We start from the raw sequence: 16,108 nt of genomic DNA, 5'->3' as shown, positions 1-16,108 counted from the left end.
GTTCAGTCACCAAGCCTATCTGCTCTTTGACCTCTGCTGTGATTGCTAAGAAAGCAACCAATTGTCGACTGTTTTACTGGTATGGTTCCATGACAGAACTGTCACTTGAACTGAAAGGTACCATTTGTCTTTTCCCTCTCTATAAAGTGGTTGGAATTATTTCATCATGCCTGCACTATGACTAATGGATGGGAGTCAAGTTTATATCTGAATATCTAGAGTGACAGTGACTTTGTAATAAAATCTCTCCTTCTCCAGACTGATGATGCTCAGTTCCTACAGTAACTTAGAGATCAGTAGAAAGCAACAAAACTGTGTGGCGTATAGATGTGTGTATTTCTAGGGAAACCCATATAAAAAGAAGCTGTTTGGTTGTTTTTACTTGCCTAATAACGTGGGTGTTTTTTGTTTTAAAAAGAGGACTAATCTTGTTCCTTTTTCCTAATTTGCTTTTGTGCTATATACTTGAATATGTTCAGTCTAGAAGTAAACTTATTAGAAAAATGTTTTCAATGATTTAATGAACTGCTGCATGGCCATTAGCAAATTAATGCTTTCTATGGATATATTTTAACTGTTCTTAGGCATTGGCTTTATCTCAGTACCTGGAATCAAATCAACAAGAGATCAACCTAAAAGACAAAAAGGTACTTGAAATTGGTGCTGGAACAGGACTGGTATCCATTGTGGCTAGTATACTAGGTTGGTAAATTCTGATTAAATTCCAATAATTCCACCTCTTCACCTTCAAATATATCAATTGTGAGGTGGCAGCTAAACAATTCTTTGACACTGTAGTCAGTGAAATTATAACTAAAATTCAAACTTAACTAGCAGTTATGACTTTGGCTCTCAAAATTCTGTTGGGCTGGTCTACGCTGCCCCACAGTTTGGACTACAGGAGTGCAAACAGAAGTGCGCACCAAAGTGCTACACCTGAACGCCCCCGTGTGGATGCTGTGGGTGCAGACTAAAAGTTCCCCAGTTTGAAGATGATTATATTAACAGGAGCCTTTTAATTTGCACCTGTAGCATCCACATGGAGCACTTGGGGCAGTGGAGACATGCCCCAAAATAACAGTCCTTTATGAGTAGTTACCCCAATCCAGGAAATGGGCGGGCGGTGGTCTATTTATTGACTGAATGATGACCAGAGAGCCAACATATTCAAAATTGATAATTGGGGGAAAAACAGGAAGGTTTATAGAAAAAAATCTATACACTAATCATTTAAACATTCTCTTTAGGAGCTTATGTTACAGCTACTGATTTGCCTGAAGTACTTGAAAATCTCAAATTGAATATTTCAAGAAATACACAAAACATGAATATTCACCAACCTGAAGTGAGGAAGCTGGTGTGGGGAGAAGACCTCAATGAAGACTTCCCTAAATCAACTCACCATTATGATTTTATTTTGGCAAGTGATGTTGTCTACCACCATACATCTCTGGATCCATTGCTAACAACAATGGTATATTTATGTCAGCCAGGGACAGTATTATTATGGGCAAATAAATTCAGATTCAGCACAGATTTTGAATTTTTAGAGAAACTTGGCAATATATTAATCGTTACACTTCTAGCAGAATTTCCAGAATCAAATATCAAGCTGATTAAAGCCACAGTAAAAGAGAATTAAGAGAAAACAATACAGTCATAGTTTTGATGCCCCTCAAAGTTTATGAGCTTCTAGTTTTTAGTACATAATGCACACCGAGTGCATTAATGTCCATAAACCTGTCCCTGAGTCTTTGAATTTTGCACTTCAATACATGAAAAATTAAGCTGGAGGATAATAATATCAGGACACTTCTTAACTGTCTGATTTGTCTCATAAGCTTATAGACATGATTTACTCAAGCAATTCAATTTATTGCTGCCAGAGGGTCCGCAGTAACAAAACACAGCCAGAAGGTAAAGTTCCAAAATTTCAAATCAACTATTAGATCTAGCTACAGAGTAACTCCTCGCTTAACATTGTAGTTATGTTCCTGAAAAATGTGACTAAGTGAAATGATGTTAAGTGAATCCAATTTCCCCATAAGAATTAATGTAAATGGGGAGGGGGGGGGGGGTGTTAGATTCCAGAGAAATTTTTTTCACCAGACAAAAGACTATATATTACACATACAGTGTGTGTGTGTGTGTGTGTGTGTGTGTGTATATATATAAGTTTTAAACAAACAATTTAATACATTACACAGCAATGATGATTGTGAAGCTTGGTGGAGGTGGTGAAGTCAGAGGGTGGGATATTTCCTAGGGAATGCCTTACTGCTAAATGATGAACAAGCACTTGGCTGAGCCCTCATAGTTTAACACACTGTTAATGTAGCCTCACCCTCTACAAGGCAGCACAAATGGAGGGAGAGGAGACAGCATGGCAGACAGAGACAGAGACACACCCTGTGTGAGAGAGAAAGATGCGCATTGCCCTTTAAAGTGAGGTCAGCGTACTTAAAGTACATTGCCTTTTTAAGTAGATCAGCAAGTTGAAACAGCAGCTGCTGTGAGCAAGCTCCCTCTGTCCTGAGCCCTGTCGTGTCTTCCCCCCACCCCCATGGAGATGAGGTAAGCGGGGGACAGGAGCAGGGGGAAGGGGGACACCCTGACATTAGCCCCCCACTTCCCTCTCCCTCCCTGCACAGCAAGCAGGAGGCTCCCGGGAGCAGCTTCAAGGCAGAGGGCAGGAGCAGCACACAGTGGCAGGAGGGACAGCTGAACTGCTGGCAATTGGTAGCCTGCTGGGAATAGTTGCCTCACAGGGAACTTAGGGGAGTGGGAGCTGATGGGGGGCTGCCGGTCCACCCTGGTTACAAGCCCCCACCGACTAGTTCCATTGGGCTGCTCTTTCTGCAAGCAGTAGACAAAGCAAGCAGCTGCCAAACAAGTTATAAGGGAGCATTGAACAACTTTAAACGAGCACGTTCCCTAATTGATCAAGAACAGTAACTGGGAAGCCTTAAAGTGAGGAGTTACTGTACATTTATATGCTGTTTACATTGCATTTCTATATTATTCCTAAAGCTGTCTGCTTTAACACGTTATGTTTATGTACTCTTTAAAAAAAAACAAGAACAGTTTTCAGCTTCATTATTTGTTTTTATTAATTAAAAAATCCTTTTAAGTATCAGAGTGCACATGGTGGTTTTTTATCTTTAATTTTGCACATTTACGCTGTGTTTTACATTTTTTAAACATTATTAAACATTTGTATGTATAGCTTTACAATACCTGATTAACTGTCTGGCACTTTTATACATGTATCAGTCCAACCTGATACTCAACTTCACATGGATTTTTGAAAGTTTGCCTGAAATATCTCAAAGACAAAGATTTACAAGAGCACCTATGTATCAGCAATTCTGAGATACACACAGAGACCGTTGTTGTTGTTTAAAAAAAACTCATCATGTAAACTCTTGCAAACAGTACAGGTAATGGAGTTCCATTACTTTATAGTCTAATAAATAAAATTTTAGCTACTATGATGTAGCTTTAAGGCCTTCATACAATTGAAAAAGAAATTAAGATTAAACATCTTAAAACCCTGTTCATTGTAAAAAATACAGAGCTTTTACAGTTTGCAGTTAAAATGAACAGTTAAGAACCTAACATGCATGCAAGAAATCTTTTCCAACCCAATTCCAAATCCTTGGGTGCTGGCAATTCTGGCACATCCATTGCCAGCAATGGGATGCACACTAAGTAAACTCCCTGATGTCAGGAGTCAGGTTAACAGGTATTAAGCCACACCAGGGTGCCTTTCTGATAAATATACACAACTTAATAATCAGCACTCAGTATTTGATGAAGACATGCGTTCTAATTAAAAGGTAAAACTTATCTTTCCTATCCTGTCAGTATAAAACCATCTCTGTATGTTTACAACTGTTGGTATTTCAAAACACGCAATAATCAGGAGGATACATGACAGGAAGCCAGTTTTCAGAAAAAGATGCACAATGGGTCCATCCAAGTAACTTCATTAACTAAAGAAAAATAATTGATAAGCAGAAAAATTAGATGATTCTTTTGACACTGATATCGTGTCTCATTCTTTCTTAATCTAAAGTGCATGAATGGGTTTAGTTTTTGGAAGATCGGTATTTTAGCTTTGGTGAACAAAATGTTGTCTTAAGCAGCACAAGAATCCCAGTAAACTTGGGGATTTTTTTCCCCTTATACTCGTTTTAAATAACTGTATAGTTAATTTAACTTTAGGTAAGCAAAATGTCTTTGCAACAGACTGGGAAGGGGTTATTGAAGGAAGGGCTCTGAAATGAGTGAAGAAGAGACAAGCCTGTTCTCCCTCTCAGCACCTGGATGGGGGGAAGCTAAGAGCCTGATATAAAAGACTGAATTCCCATGAGACGTCCAGGGAGCATGCCCAAATAGGAATCCCAGCACCCTCCTGCTTCCCAGAGGCTAGAGGACTGGGCTTTTGGATATTGCCTTTGGACCTCACAAGTGCCCCTTCGCCCCACATCTTTCTTGCACACCTTTGAGCTAGTGAGTTTAATCCCCTGGCTAACTGGTGCCAGATAAATTCATTAAGTCCAATCAGAACCCCTGGTGAATTTGGGGGAGGTAAAAATGTTTCAGATTTGAATATTCCTGGATCAAAAACCTATCCAGTACGTTCTGTTCCAGAATCTCAATGAAAATTTTCTGAAACTCAATAGTTTAAGCAGTCTATAATGAACATACATTTACATCTCCTAATATTAAGAGATTCTTCAGCATACATAACATAACAATACCCCTCCATAATTAAATAGATTTATTGACTACCCCTTACCTGTATACAATTTTTCAAGTTTTCCTTGGTTGGCTTCTCTTCTGCAAGTTTTGTGGCAAATTTGAGACCTCTTCCATACATTTTATTTGCCAATGCATGCTTATAGGCAAACGTTAAAACCTACAGTACGTTAAATAAAAAAAGTTAGAAATATAACACCATATTAAAACTAGCATTGTTCAGATAAAAAACAATTTAAAGCAGACAAGTCAAAGTTAAACATTTTACCAGACTGTTTCGAATTTATTCTTATGTTGATTAACACAGATGAATCACAGCAATTACTGTACTCGTGTTTTAATTCTAAAATAAGAGCAAGTGTTTGTCACTATCACAAACTCCAGAACATTTTATGAGGATTCAGAGATCTCATTACTCAAACAGCTGTACACTGGATCACATTTATAGTTATTTAGATTTTTAACAACTGCCTAAATACACAGTACTGTAAATAAATGATAAAACAGCCAAGTTTCTTTTAGCCCATGGAAAAAAGTAATGTCAGATTGTGGGATATGAATCCCAGCAAGTATTAAACTGATTGCATAACAAACACAAAAAAAAACCAATGGATGGTGTATACACACATGTACCTAATTATAAACAAGCAATGAAAACAGATAAGCATGAAAACAGGCCTCAGGTTTTGCTTAATATATTCATCATGAGAATTTGCTTGCTAAGATATGAAAACCAGAGCGTTTGTTGATTACGAGGGTGAGTAATTTATTTGCAACACTGAGCTTTTAGTACCTTATCAACATTACACATAAAAAGTGCAGGTGAACAGACCTGCCCACCACAGAGATGTCAAATAAAACTGGTTCCTTAATAGCCTAACAAATAATTAATGATGAAGATTTTGGTAGATTCTCCATGCTATTTTACTGTTACAGAAATTAGAGCTTGTGCTAACCCAAGTCTTTCACCTTTGATACAATCCACTACATATATCCATAGTGAATATCCTATTTTAATTTCTTATATAAAGTGATACACCAGTACAACTACAGGGATATGGCAAAAAGGCTTTAAAAAAGCTAGTTACTTCAATCTGGGATGCAATTTTTTCCCCACCCTGCTGCTGCGGGGAGTCCTCTCTCCTTGTCACTGCCCCGGGGCAGCCTGCACCTAAACCCCTCATCCCCAGCCCAGCCCAGCACGCCGCCCCCCAAAACCCTCTGCCCCAGCCCTCATCCCCTGCCCCACCCCAGAGCCTGCACCCTAACCCTTTGCACAGCCCCGAGCCCCCTCCCACACTGTGAACCCCTCAGCCCCACCCGTCACATGAATTTTGTTATGTGCATCAATATGGAGGTAATGTGTCACACATCACCAAATTCATTCTGCACATGGGTGGGAAAAATTAGAGGGAACACTGATAGGAAGACAATTTTTTAAAATACTTACAACATCTACCCCCACTCATCCTCCCTCCCACTCACCCCTTGGCTTCCCAGTAGGTGGAGCAGTAAACACTATGCCCTTGACCATCCTTATTAGCTGGATAGGAGAAGAGGAATGCATGACAACAAATAAGCTAGCATGCCTGTCACTAGAATGCCTAAATGTAACTTGGATTTCTGAAATATGGTCAGATAAGAAAAATCAGTAAGAAATTATTTTCCTTCCCACAAACTACATAAAAAAGAGTTTATGACGAATGTATGGAATAGTACTACTTAAAGATTAAACTATTATAAAAACGTCTGCTAGAGAATAGATCATCGGGTAGAATGGAGATAAAAATTCCATGTCATAAAAATATACCGGTACAACGGTATTAGTGAACCATGGATCAGAACAGTAATCATTAAAATTGAGAGTATTGAGACCCTGAAACAAAATTAACAGATAACTTTAGATCCCTAAATATCAAGCGGATAAATGCTAACTATGTGGTTCACATAAAATTTCTTCCAAATAACTTTTTATAAAGCATAGAGTTAAGGCTACTCTAGATTTAGCTTAGATTTTAATTTGGTGGTGCCTCTTTAATAGTATGTCAGTTCTGGTCACCAGGAAGTACCAGGAAAGGGCCAAGGAAATGCACAAACTTGATAAGAGGTAGAATATGTATAGACAGGGGAAGGTTTTTCCATAAGAGGAAGTATTAAAGGGTAAGACTACTATGCAGTTTGTAAAGGAGGAAAAGAGTACAAGGATATATATGAGGTATATGAAACAGTGAAGAGCTGACTGGAGAACAACAATTCTGTTTTGCAGCAACTTTCAGCGCTTTGAAATTAACAAAAAAAAAAAAAAAATCCTCCAAACATTTTTGTGAAAACGTAATTGTGTCAACATGAAACCTAAATGTCTGTGTGTGGAGAGAACTAGTGGTTAGGGCACTGGCCTGGGATGGAGACCCAGATTCAAGTCCCTGCTCTGCCTGATTCACTTTTTCATTCCAGGTATCACTCTGAATCAGACAGAGCAGGGAGTTGCACCTTGGTCTCGCACATCCCATCCCAGTTCTCTAGTCCCTTGCGGCCACAGAAAGTCAGTCTCTCTCGAGGGAGGGATAGCTCAGTGGTTTGAGCATTGGCCTGCTAAACCCAGGGTTGTGGGTTCAATCCTTGAGGGGGCCATTTACGGACCTGGGGCAAAAATCTGTCTGGGGATCGCTCCTGCTTTGAGCAGGGGGTTGGACTAGATGACCGCCTGAGGTCCTTTCCAACCCTGATATTCTATGATTCTATGACAACATCTTGCTCAACACCAGTACATCTCCACAACATTTTTGGCTTTGAGGAAACAGCATGTTTTGACAAAATTTCATTTTGCTGAAAATGGTCCACTGAGCTCTAATAATAAATGGTATAGAGAAGGCCAGTTGGACACTCCTGAATATGTTATGTATCCTTTCTCATAATATGAGAGCACAGATGAAATTTAAAGGCAAGAAAGTTAAACAAACTGCCTAGCATGTTGTTGTTAATGCATAGCCCAGCCCAGCCCAGCACTGTGGCTTAAGAATCAACAGAGGAAGATGAAAGACATGTACACAAATAAGAACATCTACAAAGAAGCTATCTTGAATAAATAATCATCAATCTTCATGCTTCAGGCTATAGGTTGAATCATCAGCAGGGGTCACGAAGGAATAAAGGAATAACATTTCTTCTGATTTGTTCAACAGTTTTCATCTCAAATGATTCCAAAGCGCTGTACTAACTGAAATTCATATACATATATGGAAAAATTCATTCACTACTGAAATACAGCCATGTCTGATGTGAAACATAGCAATTATTCTAATAGTGCATAGCAACAACCAGTTAAAGAAGGAAATAAGTAATAACCTAAACAGTTACATAATCATATGTATTATTGGGATTTTATGGTTTCCTTTGAAACAGCTATGCTGAAGGACACAGGGACCTTACCCTGATAAGAACTTGCTAACAGGTTACAAGTGGTAATTCAACTTCTGGAGAGGGCTTCTCCCATTGCAGCCCTTACCCACAGCTAAGGAACACAGGCTTTTCTTTCATTCCTAATGTAGAAAATGCTATGACCAGCACAGAACAGGGGCTCTACACGCTTCTGTTGAAGGGCTAGAAGTGCTGTATTGGACAGCAATTGAACTATTCCTTGAAAGGAATAGTAAACTAGTAACTCGATAAATGAAGCAGTTTGTTAATAAAAGTCTGCAGTTACTGCTCCATACCCTCTCCATATGTATACACACAGAGCAGATTTATTTGCCTTGGATTTGATAGCCTAGGAGAGATCCCACCTGAGGAAAAACATTTGAGAGAGGCTGGCACAACATATAGGGATAGAACTAGGGAGAGGAAGGGAGAGATGTCTGGAAGCCATACACAAAGATGGTGTTAAATTCCATCACAACAGTGCAAAATTTAGAATTTCTGCTTGTCCTCTTACCTTAGTGTCAAAAAGATCAGTCCATTTTGTTGTTTCCCAGAAAGTCTCTGTCAGAACACCTATGCAGCTCTCTTGATCATCATCTTTACCTTCAGCATCACTTGAAACAGCCCCATCTTGGGCCTGCAGATGGAGAAGTTGGTCTGCTAGTGCGCTTCCTTTCCGACAAAGGGCATCCACTAAGGTAGACTTCTGTTTTTCCATATCACTACATTAAGAAGTTGAACACAAATACAAGGGGTCTCTTGCAGCTATTCATTTTAATCAAGAGCAAATAATTTAACTTTGCCTTAAAAATCACAGTAAACTAAACACACTTGTTGATTAGTATTTACACTAGAAGTAGAAGCAATTTTCAGCTACCCTATTAAAATACTGCATTTTTGAAAATAAACTATTTCCCATCATTGTAAACTGGCTCAAAATATAGTTTGTGTACATTACGCAACGTACAGATTCTAACCAAGCCTAGAGATTCAGGAGCAAATAAACTGCCTCTGGTATTTGAACAGAAGTGCAAGCCAAATTTTAAGAATTTAACAAGAAGTCAGGATCTAGAAATATATTTTATTCGTTCTTGGTAGTATGGAAAGAGGGCCAATCCACTGTTAATTTAAGCCAACACGGACTTCAAAGGAACTGCACCCACTTAAGCCAGCACTGAATTTGGTTCTCAGTTTCAGATGTTAGAAGACCACCAGATCATTTGGTTGACTCTACCAAGAAATGCTTAATTATTTTTAAATCCAGCAAATATAGCGTTATGTACAAGCCATTCCAAGCAACTAGGTTAATGATATAATTAAGCAGGGTCAATATGTAACTAACCTACAAACGTATACCTCCTTTCACAGCCCCTAAACTTTAAATTAGCCGCTCTTTGCTATTCCCCAGTCAAAATGGATCAGCATAAAAGGGGCTTTTGAAATGAATAATTAAAAAAAATGTAGTGCATTGTCATCTTTGAAGTGCTGACCTTCTACTGAACATACTAACACTCCAAAAGAATGTTATTGTGTACTAACTCCACAGAGAAAATGACCATACACCTCTACCCTGATATAATGCTGTCCTTGAGAGCCAAAAAAATCTTACTGCATTATATCAAACTTGTTTTGATCTGCCGGAGTGCGCAGTCCCACCCCCCTGGAGCACTGCTTTACTGTGTTCTATCCGAATTAGTGTTAGATCAGGTCGCGTTATATCGGGATAGAGGTGTATTTGAATACAGATATAGCCATGGTTACCAGTCTCTCTTTCCTGACTCACTCTATAAACACTTGTGAGCACTTCAAAGTGGCTTTATCAAACAACAAGTACTGTTCACTAGCATCTTGGAACCATCCTTCAAGAATTTTGAGGGTCCCACCGTATCATGCAAAACCCTGCACTTATTCCTACAGGAGTTCCTTGCTATCCATATACTACCAGTCCACTGATTATTCTGAATGTTTATGAACTTGATGAGACTAAGCACAGTGCAAATTTTCCCACACAGCTTTGCCCACGTATCTCAATTCTGATCTGAAAGCCATCCTTTGTAATCTTATCTGAGCAAAATTAGTTTTACAGTGTCTTTCTGCATTCTGAAATACACAAAACTCTAAAAATACTTGTCTCAAATACCCGTTTCCACTTGAAGTCAAGTTTGAACCCAAGTCTCAAAAAATTACAAAGCTAGATCAACTTTCAGAATCTTTTAGAATTCGTGTGTGTAGAAAAGGGGATTATATTTATAGACTACAGAAATAGGGTGTAAGGAGGAGTATTTACTGGTTAGGTACTTTTTTATAGTAGCTGCATCAGGCCTGGGATCAGTCTTCATGGCAAAATAAACCGCTAACGCTGTTTGATCAATATGCGAGATAACAGTATTTGCAGCTTCAATAATTTCATCGAGTCTTTTCATTCGTTCCTGAATGAAAATGAATAAAAGAAAAATGTGAGACTGGCAAAATGAAGTCACCCCATTTAACACTTTATATTATTAACATTACTGAAGTCACAAGTACATGGCAATAGAAATAGTTTCTCAAATGTATTTACTTATTTAACATTTCTACATTCTAGACAGGACTGAGGTCATATTGTGCTTAGTGCCATACAAACCCATATTTTGGAAGTCCTTGACACAAAGAGGTTACTATTTTCTTTATATTACAGTGGGGCCTATAGGCCCCAACAAGCCTCCCATGGTCTGCATGGCTCAGGAAGGAAAATATTTTAGGCATCTGTGAAGAACAGCTCTGGGCTTGTTTTGTGCCTCTGAAGCACAGACTGCCATGGCTGGAGATGGGATACTGGACAGGCAGGCTGGTGCTCTGAGGCGGTAGAGAAAATTCTCTCATATCTGGCTGGTGGATCGTGCTCACATGCTCAGAGTCAAATTGCCATTTCAGGTTTGGGAAGTAATTTCCCCCCCAGGTCAAATTGGCAGGGAACTTGGATTTTTCACCCTCCTTTGCAGCCTGGAGTGTGGGCAGGGCCGGCTCCAGGCACCAGGCACCCAAGCACGTGCTTGGGGCGGCACTTGGTAATGGGCGGTGGGGGAAGCGCCGCGCAGCATTCCGCGCGGGGGGCGGAGGGGGTGGGCTCCGGTTGCGTGGGGCTCGGCGAGGGGGCGGCGCGGCGCTGGAAGGGGGTTCCAGCAGCGCTCGGCGGGGGCAGGCTCCAACGGCGCAGCACGGGGCTCGGCGGGGGGGGAGGGTCCAGTGGCGCGCGGCGGTGCTCTGGGGGAGGTTTCGGTGGTGGTTGGGGGAGGGGGGCGCGGCATGGCACGGCTGGGGAGCGGTGCTTTTTTTTTTGCTGCTTGGGGCAGCAAAAAAGCTAGAGCCGGCCCTGAGTGTGGGTCACTTGTTAGGATTATCAGGGTATCTTGCCAAATCATTTCCCTGACATTCATTGCAAGGCCTTGGGCATTGGTGGATCTCAGTCCCTCCTATGCTTTGCCTGTGGCACGCGACAGCTTAGTCTCCTGAGGGCTGTAATACTTTAATCCAGGTTATTGGGCTCAATAGAGCGGGAACTGGACAAGGCTTAGTGGCCTCTGATGTGCAGAAGATCAGATGATCTAGGTCTCTCCTGACCTTAAACTCTTAAGATTTGAAGATAGTAAGATGGAGATCCCAGCTTCAAAGAGCTTGCAATCTAAATAAACAAGACAGACAATGAAAGTGTCAGTACTTGTTTTATAGATGGCAAAGACCCAGTACATCACACAAGGTATGTGAGGGATCTGATCTCAGATATCCCAAGTCACAATATAGTGTCTTAACCAGAAGGCCAAAACTACAAGATCAACCTTACAATCTTAGTGACACAAGATTGATGAAGAATGGGGTTACAGACAGCATCCAAATAGCTGATCATGATTTGAGACAAGCCAGCTAGGGATACAGAATCCACCCTTCCTATGCATAAAGGAGATTGTGCTTCTGAAGTTTTGTATAAAGTCTGAGGTGGTGCACCCTGCAAAAGAAAAAATTAGCACCAAAGGAAGAGGAAGGAGGTGGAATGTTAGGAGCTCACACTATCATGGTGATGAACATGAAATAGATTAACAGAGAGAATTTGTGCAACAGCTGTCTGCTACAGGAAGAGGACAATAACACCATCTGCTAAGGATCATAGCAGTGTACCTTTGAAAATGGAGGGTAAGCACTTATTCACTTGAAAGACATGTGAGCAGACCCTCCACCTCAAGAACAGCTAGTCTATCTCATGAAGAAACCATCTGTAAGGGCTTTATAGTTTGTGGCTAAACTCATTGATCTTTGGATTAGATCTCCAAAAGCAACACAAGTCACCATTAAGCCAACCCACTGCTAGATGATCCATTCCCAGAAAAATGGAATTAACAAGAAGTCACCAGACCCTTACATCAGACTGTACTAAATCTTGGGAATAAGATTTAATCAGTGAGACTGGGAAAAAAACACTTTGCTCAGCTGTGTTGACAACCAAAAGGAGGGAATCCCTCTCCATCCTTCAGCCAGTATCAAATGATGTAACAGGTTCCAACTGTATCCATCTGAATGGCTATTCAAGGGGAGAAGAAGGTGTCATCTGAGGTAGCTCTCCTAGAAGTTAGAGCTACAAATACTGAGTTCAGTACTTTGTAAGCCTCCCTAGAGTAAAACAAAAACAAAACCCTTTTATATAAAAGGGTATATAGATTGAGCATTCACCTTTGAAAAGTATACACATACAGAAGTGCTTTGATATACTTCAAATATCTGCAATGAGCAGCAGGACTGAAACACCTTCTCTTTTTAAAGAGTTCAATGTTAGACACTACCCTGTCCACAGTGCTCCTTGCATTCACAGACTCCAAGCTGGATTATAGCAACTCATATGTAGAAATAAAGCCCTGGAACCTGAAAAACCTACATCTGGCACAAAATGCACCAACTTGTGTAGTTAGCAACCCTGCTCACAGTGATCTGACCCCAGAGTGCTCTGGTTTCTGCAATGCCTCCCTAGGTAAATGTCGCTGGGATTGGTCCTAGCTACCCAAGAGATTGCTTTCTCCATGATCGTAATCTCCCACACATCAGCCACATTCCACTGGAAACTGTCAGCCATCATGAGAAGTTCATGAATGCAGAAGACAGAGTTTTAACAGGAGAAAAAAAATAAACTATGAAATGCATTCCCTCAACGAATAAGCAACTTCACTCCTTTCAGAACTAGATAGAAAAAACTAATTTATTTAATTTTACTTTACCTCACTAATTTTTCCATAAACAACCAATAAGCCAATCAAACTGTTTCTCTGATATGCTGGGAACAATGAAAGAGATGCTAAGCATTCACGTTTATAGCCTTGTAAAAATGCACTGATTTGTAAATGATAAATGCTTTTAATTCTAAGTTAAAAGTTTCTAGTTCACTGCACTCGGTATAGCCAGAGCAGTTACGTCAAGTCTAGGCATCTGTGAAGAACAGTAAAGGAGAAATCTTTAGCTTTAATCTCCTATCTCAAGGCAAGATGTAGTGAAACAAATATTGTATTAAAAAAACAGAACTCACCTTTTCAGAATCCAGCTGATGGAGTCTTGCAACATACAATGGAAGATGATTAGGAAAGGCTTCTTTCAATTCATTATACATGTCACTGGTATCCAGCCTAACCAAAGAGAGGGATGAAATGAATATGCTGCTTCTGCATGTGCTAATCAGGAGGCAGTGCAACAGTGAGAGACTGGTCTTCTGATATCGCAAGTTTAATTATCCTGGTACTCAAACTTCCATTTCTTCTATAAAGTGTAATATTAACAAAATATAAAAGTTATGCGATGACCTGTTATGGAAACTACAAAGACATACTTAGTCATCCATTGTATCTTCAGGTCTCTCAAAGCTTCAGCAAATTCCTCCTTTACGTCTTTTTCTTTTTCTGGTTCCCTTTCTTTCTCCTTGCTGCCATTCTTAGTCTTTGTTGGTGATGGTATCAGATGGTAATGAACAGTAATTACATCCTAGCAGTAGAAAAAAAACCTCATCAACTACTTGGTGGAATGGACTGCGTTGCTATTTTTATCTTACAATGCAAAAAGTGTTAACGATTGCGAGCAGTTACGTGCTTGGAAGCTGGAGCCTGAGAGCAAAGGATTAGTCTTTAGAATCTCAGAATGGTTCAACTTTCTCTGGAGACGCACCCAATTTCCCACCTCCCCAGGGTTTCTTCCAAGTTTTCAGAAATGGGCTTGTCACAAGGTGACTGGCCCCTGCAAGAAAGGAAGCAGGGTCCAGTGCCCCTGGACGGATTACAGGCTGCCCACCTGGGCTTAAGGGAGGGCACCTGGGTCTTATAAAGGGGGAGACAGCTGGAGATAGTTTGGAAGGTGCCTGCAGACATTGCAAGGAGGAAGAAGGCTCCTGCAGGGCCCTGAGTCAGCAGGGGCGAGACATCTGCAAGGAAGGCCCATGGAGAGGGGCCAAGCTACAGGCAAGAGGTGTTGGGAGAGTAGGAAGGCAGATTCTCAGGGAGGATGGGCTGTGCCCAGCTTGAGATTGGGACAAAAGGAGTGAATTTTAAAGAGAGGACAGACCCCCCTTTGGGGGAGGAACTGGGCTCAGCTGAAACTGAGGTGAAGACTTTGTAGGTTTGACCTCTATTTTGTGCAGGACTTAATAAATTGGACCCCAGAGGGGAAATATCTGAATATCTGGATCTTGTGAACTTAAAGGGCCTTCAGTGAAGGGGAAATTGATGTAGGGTGCAGCCGAGCCATGCTGGCCAGCAAGGAAGGCTACAGGGAAGGTGCAACCTTTTAATATGGCTTTAACCATCACATGACCTCAATGTGTCTTAAAGTAGTTCTATTTTCTTTACCAAGGTGTCAAAGCTTAACATTTTTGTATTCACATTCTGTTAAAGGGAGTCATGGAACGGTCTTCAGGAAAGCAGGTAAGTTGGGTAAAAAGGTAAAAATAAAATTAGGTAAAGTTTGGGGACAAAACATGTGAGTGAATAAGGGTTGGGTTTTTTTGAGGGGGGGGTAATTCTTAACAAAATGTTATATTAGTAAAGTCATCAACATGCCATAAAACTCAGAAGAATATACCTCTTGAGCCACTGTAATTTCTTCCAAGCTGCCACTACAGGACTTTGCAGCTTAGCCTATGGTGTATTCATATTCAGATAAAAAGCTGAACAGTAACATTTTTGAATTATTTTCTGTTTTCAAACAAGACTACTGTGATGTGGTTTATGGAAATACATCAATCTCCAGACCAAACCTGCTATATACAGTGATCAAGGTGTGAAAAAAAATCTCAAACAGCTGTTTTGATACACACATTTTTCTCGTATAAATTTAAATCCCATCACTTCGGAGTAAACCAGTGTCAAGTTTCACCACAGACCATCTCTAACATACATTACAGGACACTATCAATTTTTTGCTTTTAACGATGTTACAGTATTTATTTAAACAGGCTCCCCCAAAAGAAAACATTAAATTTGAGTGTACAGACCCACAACATTACCATACTAAGCCTGTGCTATAAACATGTAGATCAAAAGGTTCATCTTATTGCTATTTAAATAGATAACTAGGGCCCTACCAAACTCATGGTCCAGTTTGGTCAATTTCATGGCCAGAGGGATTTAAAATTGGTCAGTTTAATGATTTCAGATGTTTATATCTGAAATTTCACAGTGTTCTAACCAAGGGGGTCCTGACCCAAAATGGGATCATGGGGAGAGGGAGGTTTGCAAAGTTGTTGTGTGTGTGTCGGAGGGAGTGGTGGGGTGTGCAAGGCACTCCCCTCATTTCTGGGCTGCCTTCTGGGCTGGACTAGAGGTGGTTCCCGGAGGTGAGGTGGGTAGGTGCCGGGGGTTCCTAGCTGCTAGTCCAGGCCAGCTAACATCTCTTGGGGAGGTGGATTATATGCGGACAGGAAAAG

At 40.5% G+C, this 16,108-nt stretch overlaps 2 protein-coding genes across 8 annotated transcripts in view; one reads left to right on the top strand and one right to left on the bottom strand.

Annotated features, from left to right (window-relative positions):
* METTL21C (methyltransferase 21C, AARS1 lysine) overlaps positions 1-1,652 on the top strand; it is a 43,227-nt gene extending 41,575 nt beyond the window's left edge. For all 6 annotated transcript variants that reach the window (XM_054012941.1, XM_054012912.1, XM_054012903.1 and 3 more), the window contains 2 exons: positions 585-702; positions 1,248-1,652. In XM_054012941.1, coding sequence (XP_053868916.1) covers positions 585-702; positions 1,248-1,642 — 513 coding nt within the window. In that variant the 3' untranslated portion in view covers positions 1,643-1,652. The remainder of the gene's footprint in view (positions 1-584; positions 703-1,247) is intronic.
* Positions 1,653-3,905: 2,253 nt separating this feature from the next.
* TPP2 (tripeptidyl peptidase 2) overlaps positions 3,906-16,108 on the bottom strand; it is a 70,659-nt gene continuing 58,456 nt past the window's right edge. For both annotated transcript variants that reach the window (XM_054012879.1, XM_054012889.1), the window contains 6 exons: positions 14,024-14,175; positions 13,727-13,823; positions 10,480-10,610; positions 8,696-8,903; positions 4,805-4,924; positions 3,906-3,995 (listed from right to left, as the gene is read on the bottom strand). In XM_054012879.1, the coding sequence (XP_053868854.1) occupies positions 3,906-3,995; positions 4,805-4,924; positions 8,696-8,903; positions 10,480-10,610; positions 13,727-13,823; positions 14,024-14,175 (798 nt within the window). The remainder of the gene's footprint in view (positions 3,996-4,804; positions 4,925-8,695; positions 8,904-10,479; positions 10,611-13,726; positions 13,824-14,023; positions 14,176-16,108) is intronic.

This window comes from Malaclemys terrapin, chromosome 1, assembly GCF_027887155.1.
Source record: "Malaclemys terrapin pileata isolate rMalTer1 chromosome 1, rMalTer1.hap1, whole genome shotgun sequence".
NCBI classification, from domain to species: Eukaryota; Metazoa; Chordata; order Testudines; family Emydidae; genus Malaclemys; species Malaclemys terrapin.
This window is presented reverse-complemented; position numbering and strand designations above follow the sequence as displayed.